At 37.0% G+C, this 21,404-nt stretch overlaps 1 protein-coding gene across 2 annotated transcripts in view; it reads left to right on the top strand.

Moving 5' to 3' along the window:
* COL3A1 (collagen type III alpha 1 chain) overlaps positions 1 to 21,404 on the top strand; it is a 116,464-nt gene that overhangs the window by 30,641 nt on the left and 64,419 nt on the right. The window contains exons 3-5 of one of the 2 annotated variants that reach the window (XM_088466945.1): positions 1,442 to 1,480; positions 2,214 to 2,336; positions 6,298 to 6,363. In XM_088466945.1, the coding sequence (XP_088323071.1) occupies positions 1,442 to 1,480; positions 2,214 to 2,336; positions 6,298 to 6,363 (228 nt within the window). The remainder of the gene's footprint in view (positions 1 to 1,441; positions 1,481 to 2,213; positions 2,337 to 6,297; positions 6,364 to 21,404) is intronic. The other variant, XM_088466946.1, reaches the window with a different exon arrangement.

The following is a 21,404-nucleotide window of genomic DNA, read 5'->3' as shown; positions in this document are numbered from 1 at the left end:
TCTCACTATCCTGTCACTCTTACTCTCTTGTCACTCATACTATCCTGTCATTCTTACCAACCTGTCACTCATACCATCCTGTCACTCTTACCTTCCTGTCATTCTTACTATTCTGTCATTCTCACTATCCTGTCACTCTTACTCTCTTGTCACTCATACTATCCTGTCATTCTTACCAACCTGTCACTCTTACCATCCTGTCACTCTTACCTTCCTGTCATTCTTACTATTCTGTCATTCTCACTATTCTGTCACTCTTACTCTCTTGTCACTCATACTATCCTGTCATTCTTACCATTGTGTCACTCTTACCAACCTGTCAATCTTAATATCCTGTCATTCTCACTATCCCATCAATCTTGCTATCATGTCATTCTCACTATCCTGTCACTCTTGCTATCATGTTATTCTCACGATCCTGTCACTCTTGCTATCATGTCATTCTCACTATACCGTCACTCTTACTATCCTGTCATTCTTACCATCTTGTCACTCTTACCATCTTACCATTGTGTCACTCTTACCAACCTGTGACTCTTACTTTCCTGTCATTCTCACTATCCTGTCACTCTTACTCTCTTGTCACTCATACTATCCTGTCATTCTTACCATTGTGTCGCTCTTACCAACCTGTCAATCTTACTATCCTGTCATTCTCACTATCCCATCAATATTACTATCCTGTCATTCTCACTATCCCATCATTCTCACTATCCTGCCATTCTCACTATCCTGTCACTCTTACTCTCTTGTCACTCATACTATCCTGTCATTCTTACCATTGTGTCGCTCTTACCAACCTGTCAATCTTACTATCCTGTCATTCTCACTATCCCATCTCTCTTTCTATCATGTCAACCTACTGTCCTGTCATTCTAACTGGCCTGTCACTCTTACTATCCTGTCATTCTCACTATCATGTCCCTCATATTGCCCTCTCACTCTTACCATTATGTTGCTCTTACCATCCTGTCACTCTTACTATCCTGTCATTCCCACTATACTGTCACTCTTATTATCCTGTCACACTTATTATCCTGTCACACTTATTATTCTGTCACCCTTATTATCCTGTCACACTTATTATCCTGTCACCCTTATTATCCTGTCACACTTATTATTCTGTCACCCTTATTATCCTGTCACACTTATTATCCTGTCACCCTTATTATCCTGTCACACTTATTATTCTGTCACCCTTATCATCCTGTCACCCTTATTATCCTGTCACCCTTATTATCCTGTCACCCTTATTATCCTGTCACACTTATTATTCTGTCACCCTTATTATCCTGTCACACTTATTATCCTATCACTCTTATTATCCTGGCACTCTTACCAACCTTTCCTCAAATCCCACTGTGGGTACACAGGAACTATATGTACTGTAAAAACATTAAATATAACTGCCTGCTTGACACTAGGTTTTATTTATGTGCAGGTGCCCCCATCTAATGGAGGAACAACAAATGGGAAACCGGTAAGTATATATTGCATAAATAATAATATTAATATAGATGATGATAATAATAATAATAATAATAGAATAGAAAAATATTCTAGCTATAGACCTGTCCTATGACCACAAGTGGGTTAGCTTTACAATACAACACAAAGTTTATATTATATAGATTTAATATACTAGATAATGGGAGCTCGAACCTCATTTTCACATTATATTGTAATTGTGCGCTATATTTGGCCAACCCGAAAATTCAGATCAACTAACACACAGACACCTGATCTTGAAGGATCTAAAATATGCCTCATACCAATGGGACAACGGACTCTACTCCAGGTAGACTCCTGTCTTCGTGGAGTTTGTATGTTCTATCCGCCCTCAATCCAAAAACCTACTGCAAGAGTATACTGACAATAATATAGTAAAAACAAAGTAATATTAGCAACATTGCCACTACAGTATGTGGGTGCGCAATAATACCATGGGTGATTGAGGTCTGCACATTAGGACACACTGAGAGTTGAGATAAACCACACATGTAATGGAACCAATTTTATCTAGATCAATGTCCATTATCTTTTCACTGCCAGAATAAATGGACATTAACATGTAACATTCCCACAGTCGCTAACACCAGATTACATATAATTTACCGCAAACTAAATTTATACCAGAGAGGTATAACAATATGTAAGGGAATTACAATACGTAATCCTTGATGTATACAATAAGTTCTGTTCATATATTATAGGGTCCTCCTGGCACCCCTGGCAAAAATGGTGAGAATGGCATTCCTGGCTTACCAGGCTCCCCGGGCCTCCCTGGGCCCCCTGGAATTTGCGAGTCCTGTCCACAACCCGGTGATGGAGGAATAGTAGGTGAAAATTTTCCATTTCATGTTTAACATCACGTATTCTGTGAACACATATAGGAAAATTTATAATATACATGTAAAACCCCTTTTGATAATAACTGTACTGTACTTTAAATAAATGTATAATTATAGTCTATAAGCCATAAATACAATTATAATGAATAGACCCCGTTTTCAAGTTTCGTCTGGCCTCCGATAACTAACATTCTGATTCGCTGCGAGAGCTGGAGAAATTCATCATCACTCATCCGAAGATCAGCTGTCCCCGCAAATCCCTTTTCCGCTACTCTAGCCTGACTCGACAGTGCTTGTGCGCCTGTGTGAACTGGGGTTCGTGCAGGCACACAAAGCCCCGGCTTCCGGGGGAAGGAGCTTGACAGGGGTGGAGGGATCTGAAAGGATCCCTCTTCGCAACCCGGGACTCCTTCCCATAGGAAAGAGAAGGGTGCGGGAGCAAACGCCATCTGAAGATGGCGAATGTTCCTGCAGTCAAGCTCCAAAAATATATTATTGATAAATTTTATTTACCCATATTACTGTATAGGGGCAGCGGGCCAAATCGGGGCTGGAAGGTAAGCAGGAGATATATCCGCAATATCTTTTGCTTACCTTTCAGCCCCAACCTTTATAATGAATGTTCATTTTCACCTGATTTTGTATAAATTAAATGATGATGAATAGACCCCCATAACTGTTGCAACTACATTACTGTAATATATATATATATGATATGGTTCATGAAGGAGTATTTTAACTATAGAACATTTTATACTTTGATACAAAGGGCCAAATATAATAGGGTGAGAGTTTAGAAAACATGAGAGTTTAGCAGTAACACTGTTACATTGGTCGAGTTGTATCTTCAAAATGGGAAAACATCTGAATGAGAAGGGTTTTAATCATGAGAGTTTTTGAGTCTGAAAAACATGCGAGTTTGCTTGTTCTCGGACTCTACATTGGCCGAGTTTAAAAAACTGCGAGAAAACTCTCACATTTTCTAAACTCTCTTCGCATGCATGACGGCTTTAGCAATGCCGGTATGCCTGACAAACACTGTAAAAGACCGGTAGGGTAAAACCATCAAGAAGATGATGTTACCCACCGCATCCAAGCCTCAGATTGCATCACACTGCGGAGCTTGGTGCATATGAGAAATGCGGTTAAACCCGCATTTTTGAGGGGGTTAGACGGCATTTCTACCTTTGCTACATCCCGCCCATTGACTTGGATCAATAGATAACCTGCCTTGTAACCAAGAGGTGCCGTTTATTTACCTATTTTACTTTTCACAAATAGTTATATGTAATTTCAGCTGTATCTATAACTGTGTTTCATTATATATATTACGTTTTTTTCGGATTTATTGTTCACCCAATTTGAAGAACTAGTAAGTTTTATAATGTCTGATGTACTTTGATCTAACCACAGACTGGTATCATGCGCTCACTTCCCAACAATGCTACATTCTAAGTGCGTAACACAAACGGCCTTATTTTCCATAGGACACATTTGCACATAAATGCATTGTAAGCAGCTATGCAAAGATAAAGTTTATTTTCACACAGGAGAGGGTCACGTCTTACCAGTTAGTCACCACTTAGCTGGCCGGGTTGCATGGGATACAAGTGCAGTCAGCCGGGTGACAGCTGACATGGGCACATTTTGGCACTAAGGGGGCTTATGAATGCCCTGCCTAAGAACTAGTTGCCCAAGGGGAGGGGGTTGAATTATACATATATTTATATATTTGCACATAGTGGAGAGGAGAGCAGTAGTGCCACACTGGGGGTCTATGGACACTGGTAGCTGGAAGGACAATACTTCTGGGGGGTGGTTATGTGGTCCCAATGGTCAGGTTGCCAATGGTCAGAATACCAACAGCGGCTTCTCGACAGTCAGAATCATGACAGATTTAGGTAAGTATTGTAACCCTTACCCTGACCCCCCCATAAACCACCACTCCTGAAGCTTAACCCTAACCCACCCCGCCAACAGCCTAACCCAACCCTCACCTCCCTATATAACCCTAACCCTCTTCCCCTACCTAACACTAACCTACCTCTCCCACAGCCAAACCCTAACCCTCCTTTCCCTACCTAACCCTAACCCTCACCTACCAACCTAACCCTAACCATCACCTCCCTACCTAACCCTAACCCTCCTCTCCCTACCTAACCCTAACCCTCACCTACCAACCTAACCCTAACCATCACCTCCCTACCTAACCCTAACCCTCCTCTCCCTACCTAACCCTAACCCTCCTCTCCCTACCTAACCCTAACCATCACCTCCCTACCTAAACCTAACCTTCTCCTCCCTACCTAACTCTCCCCTCCCTACCTAACCCTCACCTCTCTACCTAAACCAAACCCTCTTCTCCCAGGGCCTAACCCTAACCCTGTTCCTAGTGCCTAACCCCAACATTCACCTCTCTACCTAACCCAACCCTCAACTCCCTACCTAAATCTAACACTCTCTTCCCTACCTAACTAACCCTACCCTCCCTACCGAACCCTAACCCTCACTTCCCTACCTAACCCTAACCTTCACATCCCTACCTAACCCTAACCTGCCTACCTAACCCTCTACTCCCTACCTAACCCTCATCTCCTACCTAACCCTAACCTCCCTACCTAACGCTCTCCTCCCCACATAACCCTCACCTCCTACCTAACCCTAACCTCCCTACCTAACCCTCTCCTCCCTACCTAACCCTCACCTCCACCCTACCCCTAACCTCCCTACCTAACTTTCTCCTCCCTACCTAACACTAACCCTCACCTCCCTACCTAACCCTAACCCTCTCCTCCCGGCCTAACCCTAACCCCCCCTCCCTACCTAACCCTAACCCTCACCCACCTACTTAGCCCTAACCTCCCTGCCTAACCCTAACTCTCTCCTCCCGACCTAACCCTAACCACCCCCTCCCTACCTAACCCTAACCCTCTCCCCTCCCTACCTAACCGCAACCTTCCTCTCCCTACCAAACCCTAACCATCCCCTCCGTACACCTCTCTACCTAACCCAAACCCATCTCTCCCACAGTCTAACCCTAACCCTGTTCCTAGTGCCTAACCCTAACCGCCCCCAACACTCCCCCTAGTGCTTAACCATACCCCTAAACCTAACCCTAAGCCACCCCCTAACCCTAATACTTACCTCCGCAATCTGTTGGGATTTTGACAGTCGTGATGCTGCTGTCTGTATTGTGACTATCTGCATACCGATCATTGGGATGCTGACTACAAAAAAGGAGGTATGTTGTTCATATACAGTAAGTTGCATTTCCACTTAAAATTTAATTACATACAAAAATACAAATTTAATTAAATGAAATTAAGCTAAAATAAATATGGACATCTGTTGATGTCCCCTTTAGTAGTACAGACCATAGTAATGTCAGTTAAGTAATGTGAATAGACAGCCACAAATGATATATATATATATAAATTTGTCAACAGCATAATGTCGACCTGAGACTGCTGGAGACATCAGTAAACAATTGGCCAGTTATGGGTGGCTAGATGGTGAAGACCTGTAGTCAGTCATCTTTAACATTGCATTTTGGTGCACCAACCCTCCAGCACCTGCCTCCTGACTGGTGTATCTGCCTTTGTGTCCATGCCTCAATGCTTCATTAAGTCACATTTATGTAAATACACTCTTACAGTATTTGGCTAATGTTTGCCTGCTCCTCTCTCTGCGTCCCCCCCCCCCCCCTCCCACCCATGTAGCTTCTCTAGGTGTTGGTGCACATGATTATCTCATGTTAATAGAGGTTTGTCCAACTTTGCATAAGCTCCTAAAAGATTACACATGGCTATAAAAGTAACATGCAAATAACATAACATTCGTTCCCTTCATACCGTTTTATAATGGAGAACCCCTTTGAGTAAACGATTAATACTTAAATAAGTGTAATATAAATAACTACCTTTTTAATTTCCTGTCTTTTTTACAGATTTATCAACCTCAGTATGATTCCAAATCTGGATATGACACTAAGTCATCTGGCCAAAGTGTTATGGTGGGTCAAAGGATACCTGTAAATGACTAACACATAAATCTCCTTTTTCTTTTTGCAGAAACACTTCAAAGGAGGTCTTTTATTTACTCAGCTTTAGCGCACATACATTAGCACGTCATCAGCGACACAAGTCACGTTTTTAGCATTCATTATGGAATTTGGGGCCATGGATATATACCGATGGGTTAGGGGATGAGTGAAAGTAATTGGCTGGACTTTGGCCAGTTTGGCTGTTCCGCATCAGCTCGTAACCAGATTCCGGGAAATTCGCTCTTTTGGATATTTTTAACCAACTAATGAAATAATATAAAATAAATAGCAATCAGTAGCGTTATAGAAAATGGCCTATTCATCTTTAAAATTAATTGAAAATTACTTTTCTGTTTGAAAGTAACGGATTAATGGAGAACCTAACGGTTGCCCGGCTAGCGCAAATCAAACTTCAAGAGATTCACTTAATTCTACACACACTTTAGCTGCATCCAACTAAGCAAACACCCCTGGCACTTAGGCCGAGCACCCGAATGCACAATCACAGTCTCATCAGGACCATATTTGGGCATTTGGTGATGGGGCTCAGTGGGCCTGTCATTGCCAATCACATTGGGGCCGGTTTGGAATATAACCACACACAGGCCTTTAGCTGTCATGTTTTAAATGCATTATAATCACGACCAAGAATTTCAGTAACGCATATAGGGGATGTACTAAGCCTTGCAGAGAGATAAAGTGGGCGTAGATAAAGTACCAACCAATCAGCTCCTAACTGTCACTATACAGGGTGTGTTTGAAAAATGACAGATAGGAGCTGATTGGTTGGCCTTTTATCTCCGTCCACTTTATCTCTCTCTGCAAGGCTTAGTACATAGACCCCATAGGACCAACAGGAGCTCTAAACCAGAAAAGGGCAGAATAATTTTTTTTACTTTACCAACAGCATAACACTAATACATTAGGACGATATCTGTATATGTAATGGAACACAGCTAAGAACAGTGTATGTAATAACAAACTAACACAAGTCTAACAGTCAATAATGGTTCTATCAATTTCAGTTGTGTTACAGTTGTGTGACCAGTTTAAACCCTAGATAGATAGATATATAGATAGATAGATAGATAGATAGATAGATAGATAGATAGATAGATAGATAGATAGATAGATAGATAGATAGATATGAGATATATATATATATATATCTGTCTCAATCTCTCTCTGTATATATATATAGAGAGACAGAGAGAGACAGAGAGAGACAGAGAGAGACAGAGACAGAGATAGATAGATAGATAGATAGATAGATAGATAGATAGATAGATAGATAGATAGATAGATAGATATGAGATAGGTAGATAGATATTAGATAGATAGATATATATTAGATAGATATGAGATAGATAGATAGATAGATAGATAGATAGATAGATAGATAGATAGATAGATAGATAGATAGATAGATATGAGATAGGTAGATAGATATGAGATAGATAGATAGATATGAGATAGATAGATAGATACATAGATAGATAGATAGATATGAGATAGGTAGATAGATATTAGATAGATAGATATTAGATAGATATGAGATAGATAGATAGATAGATAGATAGATAGATAGATAGATAGATAGATAGATATGAGATAGGTAGATAGATATGAGATAGATAGATATTAGATAGATATGAGATAGATAGATAGATAGATAGATAGATAGATAGATAGATAGATAGATAGATAGGTAGATAGATATGAGATAGATAGATATTAGATAGATATGAGATAGATAGATAGATAGATAGATAGATAGATAGATAGATAGATAGATAGATAGATAGATAGATAGATATGAGATAGATAGATAGATAGATATGAGATAGATAGATAGATAGATAGATAGATAGATAGATACGCACATATACATCAAATTCTCCTTGTCTACCATATTCATTCCTGTTAACTGACTCATACAGTGTGTGTGTTACTTTTTTATTTTACAGCTTAACCATGATCCTCTATATTAAACATTATTCCCTATATTTTAACATCATTTAATTTTTCATCATAAGAGCATGGACAAATCCTGGATTAAGTTGTATACTACTAACACTTTGTATTTGTTACTTTTTTTCCTGTATCTTAAATGCTGATGGACTAATATAGTGTACGGTACGTACAGCGGGATCTGATAAGAAAGGGACATAGGGCCTGATTCAGAGCCGTTCGCTATTTGCGGTCGTTCGTTCAAAAACAAGGGGTGGCTATTCAAATGATCCGTTCGCACATTGCAGTCTGTTCCCACCTCTAAGTCTGAACGAGTGAGCAAAACATACGCTCGTTTATTTGATAAAAACGCCCCCTGGCCGCACGCACCATACGTCATGTCCGCTATTTATTAGATTAATCGAGTACATCGTACAGCGTATGAACTGCTCGCTATTCTTGTGGTTGGTGTTTTCAACCGCTATTTTGCGAGCAGTTCTGAGTTAAAAAAAACCAAGTGACGTGGTCAATGACGCTGCTGTATTAATTATGCACTCCCTTAAAACGCCCGTTTTGACCTTTAAGCACGCCTGCGTTCTAATCTCCACTCCCCGTTTTCAAGCACCTTCCCCTGTTACCACCCACATATGCCTCATTCTGTCACTCAAAATAGCAGGCCCTCGCTATATTGCGTACCAACGATTTTCGGCCGCACTGACTGGTTCGCGCATGCGTACTAAAAACCGTACGCATGCGCAGATGTGCGAACATCGCTCGGAACGAGCGTACTGTCGCTAGCGAGTGGCTCTAAATGAGGGCCATAATTCAATGTTTATAAACCACAGTCATTTGATTTTCACTTTGACTCAGCGTCAGCGTAAAGTTGTCAGATGACCCCACAGCTCACTGTTACACAGACCCACGTAGCCCACCCAGTGACAGTGTAAACTCATGACCGTATTTATGATTCATGCATCAGACCCAACCTTATTCAGCCTATTATACAGAAATACAAAGGGCCTGATTCAGAGCCGCTCGTAAGCGGCCGCTCGTTCGCTCCGAGCGATGTTTGCCCAACTGCGCATGCGTACGGATCGTTATACGCATGCGCGAACCAGTCAGTGCGGCCGAAAATCGTTTGTTCGCTAAATAGCGAATGCCTGATAATTTGAGTGACAGGATGAGGCGTATGTGGGTGGTAACAGGGGAAGGTGCTTGAAAATGGGGAGTGCTTAAAGGTCAAAATGGGCGTTTTATGGGTGTGCATAATTAAAACAGCAGCGTCATTGACCACGTCACTGGGTTATTTTATAGCCAGAACTGCTCGCAAAAATTGTGGTAGCAAAAACTAAAATCTAATAAATAGCGGACATGACGTAGGATGCGAGCGGCCAGGGGGCGTAGTTTCCCAAAAAACGACCGCAAGTTTTGTTCACTCGTTCAGACCTAGAGGCGTGAACAGACCGCAAACAGCGAATGGTTCATTTGAATAGCCACCCCTATTTTCTGGACGAGCGAGCGCTAATTGCGTCCAGCTCTGAATCAGGCCCAAAGTGTGCCCAACTAATGAATGGGGAAATAAATTACTATTTCAAACTGGTCCCATCTTCTATTAAGATGTGAATGAAATAAAACTCTAGCAGTGGTTACTGCGATGTAGTATTGTCCCTATGTTGTCTGTTGTAATATTAACTCTTTCATATTAGAAATACTGATTTGTTGCATGAGACTTATGCCTATAACCAATGCTTTTCCTTTTTATGTTTTATGTTGTTACCTACTAATTCCCTACTCATTAGATCCACAGTACGGAGGAGGCAGTGTCTCTAACACGTCATCTCTAACAGAAATCATTGCGTGTTGTTACATTATATCCCACCACAGTTTATCGGTCTGAATTGGTCACATGACTGCGGCCAGCACTAACCGGACGGGAGAATCCTCAATTCACAAATCTTGGGTGTGGTTTTTGCATGGAAATGTTTTGCAGTATCTTGTATAATATAATATTTTTGTATTGTGTGCAGTCACCAAGCAATACGCTACAGTCCACATTACACAGCTGTATAACAATGTACTTATTTAAGGGTCATACAAACTTTTAACTTATTATAATTTATTTATTTATGTATTCTATTTTATATTTGCATCATATATGGTAACCAAAGGTAAAAACTGTCATAGCAATGTATGGATTTCAGTTATTTTCTGGCAACTACACGTTAAAAAATTTTTTTGTTTCAATTACATATTGTTAGCTAAATATCAGTGACTTTTATCCTTACTTTAAATGCACATAATAAATTAATTATATTTTATCATAATTAACAGTGTACATATTTAACATATAGGATTTTTGACTTAAAAACCTACATTTTATTACAGATAATGAGTCTTTTGCTTTATAGATCCCTCACCTGTATAGATCCTTGCTCTGTGTGGGTGTGTATGTGTGTATGCATGTACAAATGTCCTAACGTTTATTTATATATATAAAGACGAATGGTGCGGCAATCACAGCATACAAGACGGCTGACAAGGAGCGTATGCAGTGATTGCCGCACCATTCGTTCTTTATTGTTGTCTTTCAGTGAGGGCACCGGCAGAAGTTTCATTTGTTGTTTGGAGTGCCAGTCCCTGCTTGGATATATATATATGTAACATTCCAATATATTTACAACACCCACATAAATATATATATATATATATATATATATATATATATAGAAAACATCCAAGTATGTTTATAACACATATATATATGTATATATATATATATATATATATATATATATACACACTTATTTATATATGTAGATATATCTACAGGCAGATTAGGTAGATACATATTTATTAAGCTTTACATTTGAAGGCTTCTCAAATCCAGTCTTCAAGCGCTACCAACGGGCCATGTTTTGTGGATTTCTTTAAGCATGGCCAGGATGCTTAATCTATGTTGCCTGGATCAGTAATTTTCCCACCTGTTTCCACAGAGAGGAACCCTCAAAACATGACCTGTTCGGGACCCTTGAGGGTTGAAATTGACGATTACTGATCTAGACCATTACTATGATACTAATGATGGTGTCACGTGTGATTATCTCTGCTTGTGATCTGGTTTGTCCCGTATACAGAGACATCAGTTTAGTAGTATACAGTACAGTAGATTTGCTGTATACAGACATCAATATAGTAGTAGACAGGAGTTGTAGTATACAGACATCAGTATAGTAGTATACAGGAGTTGTAGTATACAGACATCAGCATAGTAGTATACAGGAGTTGTAGTATACAGATAACAGTATAGTAGTATACAGGAGTTGTTGTAGTATACAGACATCAGTATAGTAGTATACAGGAGTTGTAGTATACAGACATCAGTATAGTAGTATACAGGAGTTGTTGTAGTATACAGACATCAGTATAGTAGTATACAGGAGTTGTTGTAGTATACAGACATCAGAATAGTAGTATACATGAGTTGTTGTAGTATACAGACATCAGTATAGTAGTATACAGGAGTTGTTGTAGTATACATACATCAGTATAGTAGTATACAGGAGTTGTTGTAGTATACAGACATCAGTATAGTAGTAGACAGGAGTTGTAGTATACAGACATCAGTATAGTAGTATACTGGAGTTGTTGTAGTATACAGACATCAGTATAGTAGTATACAGGAGTTGTTGTAGTATACAGACATCAGTATAGTAGTATACAGGAGTTGTTGTAGTATACAGACATCAGTATAGTAGTATACAGGAGTTGTTGTAGTATACAGACATCAGTATAGTAGTAGACAGGAGTTGTAGTATACAGACATCAGTATAGTAGTATACAGGAGTTGTAGTATACAGATATCAGTATAGTAGTATACAGGAGTTGTAGTATACAGACATCAGTATAGTAGTATACAGGAGTTGTAGTATACAGACATCAGTATAGTAGTATACAGGAGTTGTAGTATACAGACATCAGTATAGTAGTATACAGGAGATGTTGTAGTATACAGACATCAGTATAGTAGTATACAGGAGTTGTAGTATACAGACATCAGTATAGTAGTATACAGGAGATATTGTAGTATACAGACATCAGTATAGTAGTATACAGGAGTTGTTGTAGTATACAGATATCAGTATAGTAGTATACAGGAGTTGTTGTAGTATACAGACATCAGTATAGTAGTCTACAGGAGTTGTTGTAGTATACAGATATCAGTATAGTAGTATACAGGAGTTGTTGTAGTATACATACATCAGTATAGAAGAATACAGGAGTAGTTGTAGTATACAGACATCAGTATAGTAGTATACAGGAGTTGTAGTATACAGACATCAGTATAGTAGTATACAGGAGTTGTTGTAGTATACAGACATCAGTATAGTAGTATACAGGAGTTGTAGTATACAGACATCAGTATAGTAGTATACATGAGTTGCAGTATACAGACATCAGTATAGTAGTATACAGGAGTTGTTGTAGTATACAGACATCAGTATAGTACTATACAGGAGTTGTAGTATACAGATATCAGTATAGTAGTATACAGGAGTTGTAGTATACAGACATCAGTATAGTAGTATACAGGAGTTGTAGTATACAGATATCAGTATAGTAGTATACAGGAGTTGTTGTAGTATACAGACATCAGTATAGTAGTATACAGGAGTTGTAGTATACAGACATCAGTATAGTAGTATACATGAGTTGCAGTATACAGACATCAGTATAGTAGTATACAGGAGTTGTTGTAGTATACAGACATCAGTATAGTAGTATACAGGAGTTGTAGTATACAAACATCAGTATAGTAGTATACAGGAGATGTTGTAGTATACAGACATCAGTATAGAAGTATACAGGAGTTGTTGTAGTATACAGATATCAGTATAGTAGTATACAGGAGTTGTTGTAGTATACAGACATCAGTATAGTAGTATACAGGAGATGTTGTAGTATACAGACATCAGTATAGTAGTATACAGGAGTTGTTGTAGTATACAGATATCAGTATAGTAGTATTCAGGAGTTGTTGTAGTATACATACATCAGTATAGTAGTATACAGGAGTTGTTGTAGTATACAGATATCAGTATAGTAGTATACAGGAGTTGTTGTAGTATACATACATCAGTATAGTAGAATACAGGAGTAGTTGTAGTATACAGACATCAGTATAGTAGTATACAGGAGTTGTAGTATACAGACATCAGTATAGTAGTATACAGGAGTTGTTGTAGTATACAGACATCAGTATAGTAGTATACAGGAGTTGTTGTAGTATACAGACATCAGTATAGTACTATACAGGAGTTGTAGTATTCAGATATCAGTATTGTAGTATACAGGAGTTGTAGTATACAGACATCAGTATAGTAGTATACAGGAGTTGTAGTATACAGATATCAGTATAGTAGTATACAGGAGTTGTTGTAGTATACAGACATCAGTATAGTAGTATACAGGAGTTGTAGTATACAGACATCAGTATAGTAGTATACATGAGTTGTAGTATACAGACATCAGTATAGTAGTATACAGGAGTTGTTGTAGTATACAGACATCAGTATAGTAGTATACAGGAGTTGTTGTAGTATACAGACATCAGTATAGTAGTATACAGGAGTTGTTGTAGTATACAGACATCAGTATAGTAGTATACAGGAGTTGTTGTAGTATACATACATCAGTATAGTAGTATACAGGAGTTGTTGTAGTATACAGACAACAGTATAGTAGTAGACAGGAGTTGTAGTATACAGACATCAGTATAGTAGTATACATGGGTTGTAGTATACAGACATCAGTATAGTAGTATACAGGAGTTGTTGTAGTATACAGACATCAGTATAGTAGTATACAGGAGTTGTTGTAGTATACTGACATCAGTATAGTAGTATACAGGAGTTGTTGTAGTATACAGACATCAGTGTAGTAGTATACAGGAGTTGTTGTAGTATACAGACATCAGTGTAGTAGTATACAGGATTTGTTGTAGTATACAGACATCAGTATAGTAGTAGACAGGAGTTGTAGTATACAGACATCAGTATAGTAGTATACAGGAGTTGTAGTGTACAGATATCAGTATAGTGGTATACAGGAGTTGTAGTATACAGACATCAGTATAGTAGTATACAGGAGTTGTAGTATACAGACATCAGTATAGTAGTATACAGGAGTTGTAGTATACAGACATCAGTATAGTAGTATACAGGAGTTGTTGTAGTATACAGACATCAGTATAGTAGTATACAGGAGTTGTAGTATACAGACATCAGTATAGTAGTATACAGGAGATGTTGTAGTATACAGACATCAGTATAGTAGTATACAGGAGTTGTTATAGTATACAGATATCAGTATAGTAGTATACAGGAGTTGTTGTAGTATACAGACATCAGAATAGTAGTATACAGGAATTGTTGTAGTATACAGATATCAGTATAGTAGTATACAGGAGTTGTTGTAGTATACATACATCAGTATAGTAGAATACAGGAGTAGTTGTAGTATACAGACATCAGTATAGTAGTATACAGGAGTTGTAGTATACAGACATCAGTATAGTAGTATACAGGAGTTGTTGTAGTATACAGACATCAGTATAGTAGTGTACAGGAGTTGTTGTAGTATACAGATATCAGTATAGTAGTATACAGGAGATGTTGTAGTATACAGACATCAGTATAGTAGTATACAGGAGTTGTTGTAGTATACAGATATCAGTATAGTAGTATACTGGAGTTGTAGTATACATACATCAGTATAGTAGTATACAGGAGTTGTAGTATACAGACATCAGTATAGTAGTATACAGGAGTTGTTGTAGTATACAGACATCAGAATAGTAGTATACAGGAGTTGTTGTAGTATACAGATATCAGTATAGTAGTATACAGGAGATGTTGTAGTATACAGACATCAGTATAGTAGTATACAGGAGTTGTTGTAGTATACAGATATCAGTATAAAAGTATACAGGAGTTGTAGTATACATACATCAGTATAGTAGTATACAGGAGTTGTAGTATACAGACATCAGTATAGTAGTATACTGGAGTTGTTGTAGTATACAGACATCAGAATAGTAGTATACAGGAGTTGTTGTAGTATACAGATATCAGTATAGTAGTATACAGGAGATGTTGTAGTATACAGACATCAGTATAGTAGTATACAGGAGTTGTTGTAGTATACAGATATCAGTATAAAAGTATACAGGAGTTGTAGTATACATACATCAGTATAGTAGTATACAGGAGTTGTAGTATACAGACATCAGTATAGTAGTATACTGGAGTTGTTGTAGTATACAGACATCAGTATAGTAGTATACAGGAGTTATTGTAGTATACAGACATCAGTATAGTAGTATACAGGAGTTGTTGTAGTATGCAGATATCAGTATAGTAGTTTACAGGAGTTGTTGTAGTATACAGACATCAGTATAGTAGTATACAGGAGTTGTTGTAGTATACAGACATCAGTATAGTAGTATACAGGAGTTGTTGTAGTATACAGACATCAGTATAGTACTATACAAGAGTTGTTGTAGTATACAGACATCAGTATAGTAGTATACAGGAGTTGTTGTAGTATACAGACATCAGTATAGTAGTATACAGGAGTTGTTGTAGTATGCAGACATCAGTATAGTAGTATACAGGAGTTGTTGTAGTATACAGACATCATTATAGTAGTATACAAGAGTTGTTGTAGTATACAGAAATCAGTATAGTAGTATACAGGAGTTGTTGTAGTATGCAGACATCAGTATAGTAGTATACAGGAGTTGTTGTAGTATACAGTTATCAGTATAGTAGTATACAGGAGTTGTAGTATACAGACATCAGTATAGTAGTATACAGGAGTTGTTGTAGTATACATACATCAGTATAGTAGTATACAGGAACTGTTGTAGTATACAGACATCAGTATTGTAGTATACAGGAGTTGTTGTAGTATACAGACATCAGTATAGTAGTATATAGGAGATTTTGTAGTATACAGACATCAGTATGGTAGTATACAGGAGTTGTAGTATACAGACATCAGCATAGTAGTATACTGGAGTTGTTGTAGTATACAGACATCAGTATAGTAGTATACAGGAGTTGTTGTAGTATACAGACATCAGTATAGTAGTATACAGGAGTTGTTGTAGTATACAGACATCAATATAGTAGTATACAGGAGTTGTTGTAGTATACAGACATCAGTATAGTAGTATACAGGAGTTAATGTATACAGACATCAGTATAGTAGTATACAAGAGTTGTTGTAGTATACAGACATCAGTATAGTAGTATACAGGAGTTATTGTAGTATACAGACATCAGTATAGTAGTATACAGAAGTTGTTGTAGTATGCAGACATCAGTATAGTAGTATACAGAAGATGTTGTAGTATGCAGACATCAGTATAGTAGTATACAGGAGTTGATGTAGTATACAGACATCAGTATAGTAGTATACAGGAGTTGTTGTAGAATACAGACATCAGTATAGTAGTATACAGGAGTTGTTGTAGTATACAGACATCAGTATAGTAGTATACAGGAGTTGTTGTTGTATACATACATCAGTATAGTAGATTACTGGAGTTGTTGTAGTATACAGACATCAGTATAGTAGTATACAGGAGTTGTTGTAGTATGCAGACATCAGTATAGTAGCATACAGGAGTTGTTGTAGTATACAGACATCAGTATAGTAGTATACAGGAGTTGTAGTATACAGACATCAGTATAGTAGTATACAGGAGTTGTTGTAGTATACAGACATCAGTATAGTAGTATACAGGAGTTGTTGTAGTATGCAGACATCAGTATAGTAGTCTACAGGAGTTGTAGTATACAGACATCAGTATAGTAGTATACAGGAGTTGTTGTAGTATACAGACATCCGTATAGTAGAATACAGAAGTTGTTGTAGTATACAGACATCAGTATAGTAGTATACAAGAGTTGTTGTAGTATACAGACATCAGTATAGTAGTATACAGGAGTTGTTGTAGTATACAGACATTAGTATAATAGTATACAGGAGTTGTTGTAGTATACAGACATCAGTATAGTAGTATACAGGAGTTGTTGTAGTATACATACATAAGTATGATAGTATACAGGAGTTGTTGTAGTATACAGACATCAGTATAGTAGTATACAGGAGTTGTTGTAGTATGCAGACATCATTATAGTAGTATACAAGAGTTGTTGTAGTATACAGACATCATTATAGTAGTATACAGGAGTTGTTGTAGTATACATACATCAGTATAGTAGTATACAAGAGTTGTTGTAGTATACAGACATCAGTATAGTAGTATACAGGAGTTGTTGTAGTATACAGACATCAGTATAGTAGTATACAGGAGTTGTTGTAGTATACATACATCAGTATAGCAGTATACAGGAGTTGTTGTAGTATACAGACATCAGTATAGTAGTATACAGGAGTTGTTGCAGTATACAGACATCATTATAGTAGTATACAGGAGTTGTTGTAGTATACATACATCAGTAAAGTAGCATACAGGAGTTGTTGTAGTATACAGACATCAGTATAGTAGTATACAGGAGTTGTAGTATACAGATATCAGTATAGTAGTATACAGGAGTTGTTGTAGTATACACACTTCAGTATAGTAGTATACTGGAGTTGTTGTAGTATACATACATCAGTATAGTAGTATACAGTAGTTGTAGTATACATACATCAGTATAGTAGTACACAGGAGTTGTTGTAGTATACACACTTCAGTATAGTAGTATACAGGAGTTGTTGTAGTATACATACATCAGTATAGTAGTATACAGGAGTTGTAGTATAAATACATCAGTATAGTAGTATACAGGAGTTGTTTTATACAGACATCAGTATTGTAGTATACAGGAGTTGTTGTAGTATACAGACATCAGTATAGTAGTATACAGGAGTTGTTGCAGTATGCATACATCAGTATAGTAGTATACAGGAGTTGTAGTATACATACATCAGTATAGTAGTATACAGGAGTAGTTGTAGTATACAGACATCAGTATAGTAGTATACAGGAGTTGTAGTATACATACATCAGTATAGTAGTATACAGGAGTTGTAGTATACAGACATCAGTATAGTAGTATACAGGAGTTGTTGTAGTATGCATACATCAGTATAGTAGTATACAGGAGTTGTAGTATACATACATCAGTATAGTAGTATACAGGAGTAGTTGTAGTATACAGACATCAGTATAGTAGTATACAGGAGTTGTAGTATACATACATCAGTATAGTAGTATACAGGAGTTGTAGTATACAGACATCAGTATAGTAGTATACAGGAGTTGTTGTAGTATACAGACATCAGTTTAGTAGTATACAGGAGTTGTAGTATACAGATATCAGTATAGTAGAATACAGGAGTTTTTGTAGTATACAGACATCAGTATAGTAGAATACAGGAGTTGTTGTAGTATACAGATATCAGTATAGTAGTATACAGGAGATGTTGTAGTATACAGATATCAGTATAGTAGTATACAGGAGTTGTTGTAGTATACAGACATCAGTATAGTAGTATACAGGAGTTGTTGTAGTATACATACATCAGTATAGTAGTATACAGGAGTTATTGTAGTATACATACATCAGTATAGTAGTATGGAGGAGTTATTGTAGTATGCATACATCAGTATAGTAGTATACAGGAGATGTTGTAGTATGCAGACATCAGTATAGTAGTATACAGGAGTTGTTGTAATATACAGACATCAGTATAGTAGTATACAGGAGATGTTGTAGTATACAGACATCAGTATAGTAGTATACAGGAGTTGTTGTAGTATACAGATATCAGTATAGTAGTATACAGGAGATGTCGTATGCAGACATCAGTATAGTAGTATACAGGAGTTGTAGTATACTTACATCAGTATAGTAGTATACAGGTGTTGTTGTAGTATACAGATATCAGTATAGTAGTATACAGGAGTTGTAGTATACAGACATCAGTATATTAGTACAGAGGAGTTATTGTAGTATACAGACATCAATATAGTAGTATACAGGAGATGTTGTAGTATGCAGACATCACTATAGTAGTATACAGGAGTTGTTGTAGTATGCAGACATCAGTATAGTAGTATACAGGAGTTGTAGTATACAGACATCAGTATAGTAGTATACAGGAGTTGTTGTAGTATACATACATCAGTATAGTAGTATACAGCAGTTGTTGTAGTATACAGACATCAGTATAGTAGTATACAGGAGTTGTTGTAGTATACAGATATCAGTATAGTAGTATACTGGAGTTGTAGTATACATACATCAGTATAGTAGTATACAGGAGTTGTAGTATACAGACATCAGTATAGTAGTATACAGGAGTTGTTGTAGTATACAGACATCAGAATAGTAGTATACAGGAGTTGTTGTAGTATACAGATATCAGTATAGTAGTATACAGGAGATGTTGTAGTATACAGACATCAGTATAGTAGTATACAGGAGTTGTTGTAGTATACAGATATCAGTATAAAAGTATACAGGAGTTGTAGTATACATACATCAGTATAGTAGTATACAGGAGTTGTAGTATACAGACATCAGTATAGTAGTATACTGGAGTTGTTGTAGTATACAGACATCAGAATAGTAGTATACAGGAGTTGTTGTAGTATACAGATATCAGTATAGTAGTATACAGGAGATGTTGTAGTATACAGACATCAGTATAGTAGTATACAGGAGTTGTTGTAGTATACAGATATCAGTATAAAAGTATACAGGAGTTGTAGTATACATACATCAGTATAGTAGTATACAGGAGTTGTAGTATACAGACATCAGTATAGTAGTATACTGGAGTTGTTGTAGTATACAGACATCAGTATAGTAGTATACAGGAGTTGTTGTAGTATACAGACATCAGTATAGTAATATACAGGAGTTGTTGTAGTATGCAGATATCAGTATAGTAGTTTACAGGAGTTGTTGTAGTATACAGACATCAGTATAGTAGTATACAGGAGTTGTTGTAGTATACAGACATCAGTATAGTAGTATACAGGAGTTGTTGTAGTATACAGACATCAGTATAGTACTATACAAGAGTTGTTGTAGTATACAGACATCAGTATAGTAGTATACAGGAGTTGTGGTAGTATACAGACATCAGTATAGTAGTATACAGGAGTTGTTGTAGTATGCAGACATCAGTATAGTAGTATACAGGAGTTGTTGTAGTATACAGACATCATTATAGTAGTATACAAGAGTTGTTGTAGTATACAGACATCAGTATAGTAGTATACAGGAGTTGTTGTAGTATGCAGACATCAGTATAGTAGTATACAGGAGTTGTTGTAGTATACAGTTATCAGTATAGTAGTATACAGGAGTTGTAGTATACAGACATCAGTATAGTAGTATACAGGAGTTGTTGTAGTATACATACATCAGTATAGTAGTATACAGGAACTGTTGTAGTATACAGACATCAGTATTGTAGTATACAGGAGTTGTTGTAGTATACAGACATCAGTATAGTAGTATATAGGAGATTTTGTAGTATACAGACATCAGTATGGTAGTATACAGGAGTTGTAGTATACAAACATCAGCATAGTAGTATACTGGAGTTGTTGTAGTATACAGACATCAGTATAGTAGTATACAGGAGTTGTTGTAGTATACAGACATCAGTATAGTAGTATACAGGAGTTGTTGTAGTATACAGACATCAATATAGTAGTATACAGGAGTTGTTGTAGTATACAGACATCAGTATAGTAGTATACAGGAGTTAATGTATACAGACATCAGTATAGTAGTATACAAGAGTTGTTGTAGTATACAGACATCAGTATAGTAGTATACAGGAGTTATTGTAGTATACAGACATCAGTATAGTAGTATACAGAAGTTGTTGTAGTATGCAGACATCAGTATAGTAGTATACAGAAGATGTTGTAGTATGCAGACATCAGTATAGTAGTATACAGGAGTTGATGTAGTATACAGACATCAGTATAGTAGTATACAGGAGTTGTAGAATACAGACATCAG

Source organism: Taudactylus pleione, unplaced genomic scaffold (genome assembly GCF_031769625.1).
Source record: "Taudactylus pleione unplaced genomic scaffold, aTauple2 ptg000067l, whole genome shotgun sequence".
Taxonomy (NCBI): Eukaryota; Metazoa; Chordata; class Amphibia; order Anura; family Myobatrachidae; genus Taudactylus; species Taudactylus pleione.
Note: the sequence above shows the minus strand (reverse complement) of the source record. Positions and strands in the feature narration are given on the sequence as shown.